Genomic DNA, 12,890 nt, shown 5'->3' on the forward strand with positions numbered 1-12,890 from the left:
AGTAATTGCCTGACTTCGCTTGGCACTCCTAAAGCTTTTACTGGTTTAGATAGGTAGGTCTGGACATCATCCTTAAGAAGGAATGCAAAGTGGAAAAAAAAAGTCACTTAGACATTCAAAAAAAAAAAAAGGTGTATCTGTATTTATGGAACTGATTATCAGCAATTTATCCACCCAGATTTGAGCTGAGATGGTGGTGGGCTGGAAGACATTTGCTTGTTCTGCCGCTGTTCATTTCAACATATCCTACTGTTATTTCAGAATTGGCTGTGAACACTAACACCATTTTGCAGCAAATGCAACAGTTATAAAAACGTTAATATCCACTGTGTTGTTGGGGATATAATGCAAACACAATGCATCAGGTCAGGCTAAAGGGACAGACACAAGTCACCGTAACACAACTGCTGGAGTGAAACCCATTTGCACTGCAAACAGTTTGCACGCAGTATAGATGGGACCAACAGAGCTGCGTCCCTGTCCTGCAAGTCGAGCATTTAAATCCCTTCATTAGGATTTAAAATGACACCAGATGTACCCGCTGCAGAACAGCGTGAGGCATGCTGCTGTTAAGAAGGAAAAGCGTGTTTCAATCCAGCTGTTGCCGTTTAAAGTTAAGTCCAATTTTTGTCTGTATATTCTGGGTAGCTGCTTTCGGTGATTTCCCCCTTCTGCTAAAGATACCAAGATGAAATGCCAAAACAAAACCCGTATGTTTCATTCACATCCATAAAGTTTATCAACTTACACACTCCAGAACAGGTATATCATTCATTGTTTTGCACCGGTAAGCGCAGTAATATACAAAAGCATGCACAATCATTTATGGTACAGAAAGATCCTATAACTTGAAGAGTAAAGTAATTTTAACTGGTTTTGGCAAACATTCAAACCACTCATATTTTTCTGGGAAGATAATTCCTGAGATGCAGAGCTGAGTTGTATGTTGGCATTTTCAAAGATGCTGTACTTCAGTGAAGCATACAGAAACAACTCGGTAGGGACACAACAAAACAGGAGCAAAATATTATCTCACACAGATACTCAGAGGCAAGAAATGATCATGGGGTTAAACTACTGTAAGCGGTGGGCTTTTTTATTTTGTTGAAAAGTACATCTATTACTGGATCCAACATAGTTATAAGATGAAAAGAGGTCCACTGGCAAGGGAAGAAAAAAAAGCTGAAGTTTGGAAATACTTGACACAACTGAAATAAATGACAGCTTTTTCAGTATCCCATAGGCAGGCTGTAGTAGATGATGCTTTCCTGTATCCATGGAGAAATAAAGTCTTTGACTGATGTAAGTCAGTTTAGCACAAATGCTGGTCTGTCTATTTAAAACCTGCACTACTTATTTCTTTTAATAGATAATATAGGCAATATCTAGCTTTCACTCTGAACCCATGCTTTAACACTCAGAATTTATCCATATTTAATTACAATTTTATCACACTTTTCTAATCAAATAAATTTACTTTGTCTTCCAAGCAATCACCTCAGTATTCCAGTATGTAAAAAATACTTTCATTATGTTTATTATAAAAATATAAATGTTTCCACTACAAATCATTTTACATTAGTAAGAGGCCATCTACAATTGCACAATATATAAACTAAATGAGTAAGTAATGCTTTAAAATACAAGTTAAAGTAAATACATATTGCCAATCAAATCACATCTATACATTGCTTATTGAATGCTAAGTAACAGCACAAAACTAGATATGTTAACAGAAATAAATAAAATGGAAACTATATTTAAAGATACAAAACCAATAATATGGTATGACATTTTATGAGCAGTTGCATTTTGCTTGATGTCAATAACCAATGCAAGTCCTGTACAGGAAGATGGCCACACGAATTCTAGTATCTCTACTCCACAATGAAGAATTGTACACTGCTATGTATACATATGTACACGGGGAAAGGGAGTATAGGATGCTTGCAACAGAGGCCACTTACAGTACAAATCAGCTTTTGACGGGGAGAAATAACTAAATGTATTTTAAAACACTCTACACTCCTAAGAGCAAAGAAAAGCAAAATTGACTTTCTTTTTTTCCCAAGCATCAGTGAGATTGGTTTTTTTTGTTTTGTTTTATGCTGAGCATGCTCAAACAGTGGGCAAGGAACATGACGTGGTACTATGAGAAAATCGAGAGTGGTTGGTGCAAATTTTTCAGTAGTAACCTAAAACTCTATGAACTGGTTCTGTGTTTTCGGAAGCATTTCTCAGATCTCTTCCCCCTACCCCAGCCCACTCTCCAGCATGAAGCTGAAGAGAAAAGTCACGAGGAAACTGTTACAAAATGCTGTCCCCACACATATTGTCAGCAAATGGATTCTGGTGAATTTTTAAATTCACTGACAATGTCTGATAGTCTCAAACAGGAAAAGAAAGATTCTGAATGAGTTAAGTAACTGAAAATACAGCTTTTGTATTTAGCACGTTGTATGTCAAGATAGATTGGAGTAGATACGAAGTGTTCTTTACTACTTAAGTGCTTCCTATTTTCTTCCATTTTTCATTTTTTATTTCAACTTACTTTAAAACCCATTCATTTTTCTTTCAGAAAACATTACTAAATATTATCCCGTGAGTGCATTTCAAATGCAATCCTTTACAGCACGTTCACTGCCCCTAATTTTGCTCCTATTTTAGTAATGTGTGATAAATTCTGTCTCTCTATATTTTATAAGTCTTGTACCCATGAAGAGCAATTTAAAAGCTGATTCAGCCACACAAATCCCAGGAACTGATTTCTCCCTTATTTATGTGCCCTATGCTAGCTACAAAGAGCTTCAAAAACAAGACCAACATGACAAAAAACACGGCTAGTTAGCTTCTTTTGCACACACAGCAGAAGGTGGCATGCCACACAGTCATCTGCCTCACCTACAGTCTTGGACTGCCAGGGACTCACTGGTACTCATCGGAATCAGGTTTAAACTAAAGGATGGGGAGCTAGAAATCCAGGGTGGTTTAAAATAATGGCCAGAGCCTGACAACACATCAAGAACATTAAGAAACTGACACTGGAAGTGCCTCACACTGAGATTTAAACCATTCAATTTCAGTTGAAAGAGCTGTGTCTGCTCAGAGCCAGGACAGACATGCTCAGGAGCTTAAGAGCTCACTATTGGGAAGATGCTGAAGATGGGGGAGGACTCAAATCCCCTCCCGGAGGCCTATTTTTCCACTGGGAACTGTGAATGCTCTTCTATAGATATGCTCTTTTCTGCTTTCTTTCAAGGAACCACACAGAGTTTACTCTTCTCTTTTAAAACACCACAGTCTGCCTCGCTCCTTGACTCACCTTGTAGAAGGAAGAGCCATCCATAACTACCTCCTGTGTGGAGCCTGGTGGTTTTGGTTACAGCAAGACACCTACCAGAGCACACCTGTGCACGGGCTGCAGTTTCTGGGCTCTCAAATCACCATGAGACAGGTTTCGAGCTTTTTAGCCCTGTTGAGACTGGGGTGGCTCTTGCCATGTGGCGCCAAGCACGTTCCCAAGGAACCTGAGCCAAAAAGCAAGGCCCCTGCAGGATCACAGCGGCTGGACAGAAGTATTCTGGATCAGACTTAGGCAAAATTACAGACCAAAGCCCCATTGCATGACCTTAAATCATCCTTGCCAGCTATCCAACTAACCTTGGCTGCAAATCACCATCTCAGTGGCTGTCTGCATGGTCATACAACTCCCAGTTACCAGCACTGGGAGCAGAGCCCATGAGACGGAAGACAGAAATGGGTCGTTCCTCAGAAACCACACTCAGTTCACTCAAGATGCACTCGCTCCTAACTCTTCTTATGTTTTCTAGGCAAATCTCCCACCTGAACAGCATCTGTGAGCAGTGGTCCTTGCTGTGCCTGACATGAAACCAGGCCTTTGGGAAGTAACGAAATGTATGTGCCTGATCAGGCCAGGCATTGATCAGGAGATCAAGGGGCACACAGTTCTGCCAGAATTCAAGCCTGGGTTAAAATACCACTCACTGCAATGGGAAGGAATCTCAGCAAGTCCAGATGCTTTGCCTAGTGTCAGACCTGGAAAAAAAGACCATCTTTCTTTCCTTTTGTATTTCATATATGATACTGTGAGCATAAAATATCTAGTAATTAACCCTCATACAATTTCTCAGGTTAAACCAATGAAGTTTTGATAACATTTGGCACTTGGCAATAATACAGCCAGGTTAAGGTATTTAAGCATAAATATAAACAATAATTGAAAAAAAGGAAATAAATAAGTCTTTTAAAAATGAAGACTTTTTTTTCTATTTAAATGAACACAATTAGGGAAGCTAACATAACGGTGAAAATCTTTTGTCAACTAACTGAAAGTCACTGCAAACTTTATTTCTGTATTCCTTTCTGAAGTTGAAATAGCATGTTACAATGACATTATAGTAAATATGGCCAGACAGGTTGTGAGGTATAGTCCTCTATTTTCCTTGCATTTAAAGAAATAAAATACCTGTTACAGATCTCTTCTGTATAAAAATACTGCAAGTCTTTCTTTCTTCTTGTTTGCTGTGTAGATCAAATACACAGCTTTTGTGTCCTTGGGTTTTTCATGTTATTCAGTCACTTAATATTCAAATGGCTCTAGGTTTTAGTATCACTGTTTTTACTTGGAAGGATTTTTTTTTTTTTAACATTTTTTTTTCCTTTATGAAATTTACTATCTGCATTAACAGTCAGTTAAAAGCACCCACCCTTTAGGATTAACAGATAGAAAACAAGTTCGCTCCTATTTTAAGGCATTTATACTCAGTATTTGAGTGTCTTAGTGGGTTTGAAATTTCAACCATTATGTTTCCGGAGCTGTTGCAAAGAAGTCCTTTAAATGATTCCATTTATCAGCCATCACTTTTGCCCTTAGACGCAACTTTTCTTTTCTGTCCTCAGCAACACCATTTTGGTACCTTACACAGGAACAGGGCTGGTCTTTGTATGAGTTTCTAGAGCCTTGATACTGCTGACAATCTTCTTTTGAGGCCCCACAACGGTAACGCCGATTTTCTTCGTGTCCCTGGAAAAAAGAGAACACGCACCAGGTGAGCGAGCATCCTGCCTCTGCGCTTCCTAGAGCTGCTGATGTGAGCACACAGCAATCAACTCGCTCGTCTTTTATTGCTGTGTTGGATGCGCCTCCAGGTATGGCAATACAGCTGAAACACAAAACCTGGAGTGACGACTATTGAGAGCTATGAAAACAGCAGGAGGCTGCAAAAAAAGTAAAATCTCATTTAGCCCTGTTGTATTTGCTTCCCTGGAAGCAAGGACAACAAAGCAGTGTTTGCCACCGGCATACGCACTGGGGCTTAGGGGCGAGGGGCCCACTTCTGGGCCAGCTGTAATCTTGAGCTCCTCTACCTCCTCCATCCCCCTATCAGTCTGATTGTTCTTCCTGACCAGCGGGCATCTCGCCATTATGTGCTGAGCCCTCTGAACAACTGCCTCCACCCAGGTATCAGCTCTGGGATTAACGGCTATGTGGCCAAGCATCCCGGTCTATTGCTGTTTTTCACCCCTTATTTCTGCAGGCAGCCAGTTCTCTTTGTTCCTTGTGCAACACAGAAGTGGTTTAACACTTGCCAAGGGCTCATTAACCAGTGGCTCACAGGAAATTGGGCATTCCTGGAGGATTTCTGTACTGTCCCCAAAGGGTAATTGCCATAAAAAACCATTATCAGCCTTTTTATAGTTGCAATAATACACTAATTAACAGCATTGATGTGTTTAATTATCAACCCTGCAGCTGTTGGCTACTTCTTCATAACTGGTTCTGTATCCACTGAGCCCAATGGGGAGTCAGATTTTTCTGTTCAGTAAATTCATAACTGTACTTGATACCTTTTCAGGTGCAGAGAACATCACCACACTCTTCCTCATCACGCTGCATTTGAACGTAATGAACTTTCAAGTTTTAAGTTTCCAAGCTTCGCTCGATTAAACATCAAAAGGGGAGGCAGGTGGGAATTTGGCCCCTGAATAATTATTAGTATGTAGGAGGAAAGATTCTACGTAGTGCTTGTTCTGTGTCACATGGGTTGATGGAATACTGGATGGGCAAAGAAAGAAAAGATCGGCACACAAGCCAATTGTGGGGAAAGAACCGATAAAGGGCAGATTATAAATGCACAAAGCAATTACTAAACGCTGAATGAAGGCAAGAAATGCTTGTGTACCAGACTATGCACAGTGTTACTGTATCAGAAGAAATTGTGATTTCCTTGACGTTAGTGAGAAAAAGATATGGGACAATGGCCTTCACAAAATCAACACAGGTTTCCTTCATGTGTATCAAAGCTACTACAATACTTTACAGTTATCCCTTTAAACATAAGATTATTTTAGCTAACAAATGTAAGCTGAGTATAAAAATGCCACTCATGCTTATTTAAATGTGTACCTCCAGTCGAAACTGGTAACAAGGGGCTGTGGTTATTTCAAACTTACTCTGTGGAAATCTTGGCTATTGTATCACAGGAGCTGTACTCCACGCCCGTGAAAATGTCTTTGCACTGTCCTGTCCGAAAACCATTGAGCCAATCACCTGTTGAGCGGAAGGCTGAAATGTCAACGTTACTTTGGTCCAGGAGAAGATTTGATGGCCTGAAATGAAAAAGAATATGATGAAAGTTATGGATCAAGTACAGGTATAGATTTATTTTGTCTAAACTTATCACTGGCAGCAGAAAGAGCTTCCATGCTACATGCAGCTTTTCTTCTCGTCTGTGGAATTTATCTGCCACTGAGGCCACATGCACTCATGCTGTCAGCTTTGACAAACACTGTGTAATCACCTCGCTTAAGAGCTCCAGCTTCTCATGCCCAGGTTTTAAATCACTGAAGCACCACCAATTCATGAAGCGCACCATTACATTACAATTTAATGTGTTTAAGCATTAGCAAAGACGAGCCTAATTTAGATTATGTTTATGTGATTCACCTAATCCCAAACAACATACTAGCCAGTACAACAATGTGCACTCTAAACTTCAAATTGAGTGTACTGGTAGAATTTACACATGTTCAGAGTACTGCAGCCCACTGAAAAATCTTAAGTGGTGCTATTAAGTGGTGCTATTTATGTGCTTCTAAGCACATAAAATAAGACACTAGGAGATCTTAAAAAAAATTGTTATCAAGTCTAAAAATGAAATGGTAAGTGAATTGTGAGATAAACGTAACCACAAAAGACTGGTATTCTGCAGCGTGCAGAGGCAGAAATGAGGTAATTTGTTATTACATACACGTAGCCAAATTGAAATGTAATTGCCTTGTCCAGTTTAAAGATGGTGCTCATTCTAAGACTGAAACTTCCATAAGGATATCATACAAATAATCTGAAAGTGCGAACTGAATTACTGTCTGCCTTTGAAATGAACTTGGTGCTCATGAAGGATGCTGAATTGACCTGACTTGCATCCAAGTTCTCTACTTAGAAAACAATCAAGAAATCAATAAGAAACAAAATCAAGTCAAGGAATCAAACAAAACACGTCTCCATGCTTCTTTGCCCATTTAAATGTTTTTTCCATAAGTGTAAGTCTACCTAGAAGCTATTGGGAAGAAAACACCCTTCTGAAAATAAAAACAAAGCTCAAATATGTAATTTTCTAACAAGGAGGAATATATTGTAGCTGACCCTGCACTTTGCATATTGCATACAGCAGCAGTGGCTGCTCCTAAAATTGATCCAGAAAATCAGTTCTGTCGTGTATGAGGGCTCTTGTTTTCGTAGTCTTGTGAGCCTATGGCGGCATCAAGGTTAAAAATAAAGGTCAGTCCTTCTCTGTAATGTCACACGAGTCAGTCTCAACCTCACCTTGTTTTAGCCATCTAGAAACACAGTGGCTATGCCCGAGTAGCTTTCTGAACTATTTGCTGCAGTCCATGGAGAGATGCACATATTTCCAGGCAGGGGATTCATCCACTCTGCAAGAGGCCTTCCCGGCAGGCTGCTTGGATGAGACATCCAGCTCTCTGTCCTCAGCAGCCTCTCCTCACTGACCTGCTCTCTTTTTTTTTTTTAGTGGTAAGGAAGCCCCTGAATAGCAATGCAATCAGTAACTTCTTTCTGCTGACAAGACACCTTACTAATTCCAATTTCCTTTCTCTCTCAGTGCTAATTAGTACAATAATGGCTTCCTCAACTAGTCAGATGCTATTAGAGACATCGACTCTATTTCTACATTTATTTCCTCCACTGACACACATATGCCAATACCAGGCAGCTTTTTAGCCCCCATTCAGAAATATGCACGCTCCATTTTAAGTCAAATATAGAATCACAGAATCATTAAGGTTGCAAAAGACCTCCAAGATCATCTGGTCCAACCATCACCCTGCCACCAATATCATCCAGTAAACCATTCCCTAAGCACCACGTCCAACCTTTCCTTAAACACCCCCAGGAACGGTGACGCCACCACCTCCCTGGGCAATCCATACCCTATAAGTACCTTATAGGTGTCTTGTCTCAGGCTTAAACCTAAGCATGTGCTTAGCTGTCATTTCCTGATGCTGCTACTCATGAGCACAGGAGACTGACCTAGAAGATTATTGCTACAACTTTACAGACTGTTTTCTGCCCATGGTTCTAGTGAATATCACCTGAAAAATAATTTGACTACAACAGCTAAATCCATCTGAAATTACTTTTGTCACTGGAAAAAAATGAAAATGAGAAGTGGTTAGACTAACGTATTTGAAGATCACGATGATGCAGAGTAGCGAGTAGGTTACAGTTCTGGTACTGGAGAACTGATCTGGAGTGTAAAACACACTCTTCACCCTAAAACCAACCTATTTCTGAGCACTGGAAAAAGGCAAAGGGAGAGCTTGTAAAGGCCTCAAAGAGAACCAAATGTTTAAATACCAGTGAATTTAAACTTCCTTAAGAAGCCTAGAAAATCCAAACAAAGCTTTTCTATCCCAATTCAAGTCTTTATTAGGTTTCATTGGGATCAGTAGCACTGGAATAACATAGTCTGGCAGTAGATCTGACTCGCACTGGGATAAGAAAAATGCCACGTCAGTGACACTGAGACTTTTACCTTTCACCTTGGATGAAAAGAATAATGCAGCCTTGCGATACAGCAGCTCCTGGAACTGGCTACATATTAAACAGCTCTTGATGTTTTGCCAACCCTTTCCATCAGCTGATTTCTTGGAGGGCCAGGAAATGATTTTAACACCTGCTTCCCTTCCGGGATGACATGACATGCCTGAAGAGCTCATTGGGTGCTTGAAAATTTTAGCTTCCAAATCACAAAAGGACACGCTCCGCTGCAGATCGAGCCCCAGCCTTCATCAGGTCTCAGAGCAGGGCTGTCGCTGCCTGGGCACCCTTCCTCACTCCTTGCTCCTCGGAGACCAGCCAAGGACAGGGGCTGCTGCTTCCTACAAGGGACTTTGGGGTTGCCAGGTCCTGCACCTCTACTGCTGCAGACAACTGCAGCCACTGACGCTAACTGCAGACCCCACGTCCTAGGAGCAGCGGTGGGTGGAAAGGAAGGTGACAGAAGACATCAGAAGCCTGCTCTGCCCCCCAAAACCCTAAAGCAGGGAAAATGTGGCAAGCAACACAGAACCAAAGACTGAGCTGAGGACAGATGATATAGTACACTTCATGTTACTGTTCTCACGCTAACACCAGATCTTATTAGGCACCTACATGATAGGCAGCTTTAAACACCCATCAATTTAAGGCTCAGGTTGGATAATCAGGCCCAAGATATTTTTATTCAGTAGCTGTAAAACCTGCATCTCCCCAACTACTGTTTGTCCCACAAAAAGCCAATGTTTTTTATTTATAGTTTTCTGGATATAGTGTCTGGAATCCCAAGACATTTATTAAGAGTATTTATGATGTGTTCTTAATGATAAAGCATGGAGATTTATTTTTTTTTTCAGCCCAGTATGCCTTTTCAACTTAAAACTATTAAAATAAGGCCCGACACAAGAATCATTAATTGAAAAAAAAAAAAAAGGCATAAACAAGTTGAGATAGAACAGGTCACCAGGATTAGGAATTAGAGTAGCCCGAAAGAGCTTTTATGTTTATTACTTGGATCAAAGTATCATCAGGACAAAAAATACGACCTAATTTTAATGTAAGTGACCTCAGAATAACCAGCACTGTAAAGTATCATTTTTCTCCTTGTAGAATGCCAAACAAAAATTAGTTACTTTCCTCCTCAGAGAGGACATCTGGACAGTTTATCAATGAACAGGAATTTGTCTCACAGCAAAGAGCCTGTGATGTCTCCTCGCATGCACCAAGGGAAAGCTGGGCTTTCAGAGCATCTGCACACATTGGTGTTTTTTTCCCCTGACCCAGCCCCTAGACAGAAGGTCTGAACATGAAATTTATGGGCTGGGTGATGTGCGCCATGAGCTCACACTTTACCAGACAAATTAGATGGGTTGCAATCCGTGCAGCTGTAAACGACGTCCTGCAGGGTTCCACCTGATCTTTTACAGCTTTTCATAAATCAGTACCTACTAGCTTCAGAAGAGAGTCATTAAAAAGAAATCATGGAAATTACATGTTTGCTCAGGGGAAGTGAAATAGAACATTTCCCTCTGTCTTGTCTTTTCTCCTCCCCCCTCTCTTTTTTTTTTAACTCTCTTTATTTTGTTTCTTTGACCAACGATGATATACCCCATTGCGTTATCTTTCAACAGAACAGAAAGACTTCCTATCCTGTCCATCCCAACTGTGTGTCTACCTACAGAGTTGTATTTACTGACATGTTGTGCCCTGAAAAAAAATCAGCCAGACTTGGGTTAGAGAGACAAATTTAACAGTGAGATGCCAGTTGCAAAATGTCCTGTTGCTGAAAGCTTTCTCTGGATGTGCCCATTATATTAACAGTTGGAATTAACCTTTGAGTCATTCGCAGCAGCAAGGAGAGCTATACTTTGTTAACATTAGCACAGCTTTTTGTCACAACGTGGGGAAACATTTGTTGCACCATATAACAAAGACTGCATAAAACATCATTAGAGCCCTCCTGATACAACCTCCTCTCTAGACTGCTGCTGTCTGGCTAGAAAGGGATACATTAACTTGTAAAATTCGAGAACCACGATAAAATACAAGCAAAATGTTCCATCACTTCTGCATGAAGGGAGGCATTCTGCGAATGCACAGAGGACATCTGCACGCATGAGCCTAGTCTTCATGTTGTAGGTCTTTCCTTCCTCCAAACAACACAACCAACCTCCAGCTTTAAAATCTGGACTTCCCCTTCCATAGTCAGATTTGTTTAAAAGGGAAAACATCTAAAAAACAAAGTAATTTCCTGTGGCAAACTTTAAGATGATTTTGTAAAGTGAAATTGCTCCATGGGGAGGGAAGCAGGCTTGAGCACAAATGCTACGTGCTTTATAATTATGACAATCTGAAGTGCAGAATTCTGGTCTAGCAATAAGGATATCTCCTATTTCAATAACAACAACAAGAAAACACATAAAAATGAACAGCTGGCGCACAGGGCAAAATCTACTTGTATCTTCTACAACAAACAGAATCATAAGTACACCAGCGTGACAACAGGAGACCAGGAAATAAATGACATGTTGAGGAGAAGTAAAGACCTCATGTTTACTTGGCTGTCCCTACAAGTTAAGGTAAGCACCTCTGGAGTTCCACCTCTTCAAGCCCATTTTTTGTAGTACCTGTAGCAAAATTTGTTACTTAGTCCCTAAAATACAATTCACATCTTAGGGAGGTCCATTTGCTTTTTCTCAGGAGGGCTCATATCATGTTTGCACAGTTTGACAGGAAGCAGGCTGTGACTCCTCTTTGAAGTGAAAATAGAGCTGGAGAAATAAAGAGGGGTAATACAAATAATCAACAGGGGAAAAGAATGCAAGTCAGGCTGCTGGCTTGTAGCAAAATGATATGTCTCTCTAAATGTCACACTGGACTTATTTTCTAGCTCCGTGCTGTCCACTGGCAAAAGAGCTGCCACAGTTTCCTCTAGGATAACAAGCCAATAAAATTTCATCTGCCCCAGATGTCAGCCCTCCAGTCTTTCATACTCCTCTGGCTGCCCCTCAGAACATGGTTTTCAAGGGGCTTCTATCTTTTTTAGAATCCTGGGGATGGGAATAAATCATATGCCTGGGTGTAACAATGCTCCTCTATTCACTTTTTTTCTCACCAAAACCAGTGAAGGCAAAAAATACCAGTGTGGTGCTGAAAGGCTTTTCTCTTTCCCATAAAACAGCTTAAGCTGTACTTTTAAGCAGCAGAAGTAATGTCACGCAGACATTTCCTGGGATTCAGAGCTGGCCCAGAGATGGACCCTTAACAACAACCAGTCATTATTGTTCGGACAGTCTAGGGGCTTTTCAAAAAGGGGAGAAAAAAATGCCTTAGAGAGCTTTTAAAATGCTTTTTCTGGCTCATTGTGTCTACCATTTGGTGTATATGACCTGCCCTTATATCCCACATTTAGCTGTGCTGTGAATTTCTGCTGACATCCACTATGGCCCTTGCTGCCGGCTTCGTGCCATTTCTTCAGCATGCCCATTCTCCAGCATTGCTATTAACACTAACGAGGGCTTCACATAGTAAACCCAATGCACTGAGCTGAGAACAGCCGAACAAAATTCCGCAGGAGCACAAGCAACAGCACGTGCTCAAAATAAGGTCACACGCTGATCCGTTCACATTTAAATTCTAACTACATAACTCAGCCTGCTGCAGAATTCGTGTCTGAGTTGCATCAGCAGCATCAAGCTAGAGGTGCGATAGATATTAGATAGATAGATAGATGTTTTACTGTATGTGTGAACAGTGAGCCCTCACAATTCTTAATTTGGAAGGAACAGTGGTTCATTCGTGTCTACCTCAG

The 12,890-nt window shown here is 40.7% G+C and overlaps 1 protein-coding gene across 4 annotated transcripts in view; it reads right to left on the bottom strand.

Annotated features, from left to right (window-relative positions):
- Positions 1 to 1,061: 1,061 nt before the first annotated feature.
- Positions 1,062 to 12,890, bottom strand: part of EPHA3 (EPH receptor A3) — a 218,160-nt gene continuing 206,331 nt past the window's right edge. For all 4 annotated transcript variants that reach the window (XM_048071647.2, XM_048071646.2, XM_048071648.2 and 1 more), the window contains 2 exons: positions 6,475 to 6,630; positions 1,062 to 5,044 (listed from right to left, as the gene is read on the bottom strand). In XM_048071647.2, the coding sequence (XP_047927604.2) occupies positions 4,939 to 5,044; positions 6,475 to 6,630 (262 nt within the window). In that variant the 3' untranslated portion in view covers positions 1,062 to 4,938. The remainder of the gene's footprint in view (positions 5,045 to 6,474; positions 6,631 to 12,890) is intronic.

This window comes from Anser cygnoides, chromosome 1, assembly GCF_040182565.1.
Source record: "Anser cygnoides isolate HZ-2024a breed goose chromosome 1, Taihu_goose_T2T_genome, whole genome shotgun sequence".
In the NCBI taxonomy this organism is placed as follows: domain Eukaryota; kingdom Metazoa; phylum Chordata; class Aves; order Anseriformes; family Anatidae; genus Anser; species Anser cygnoides.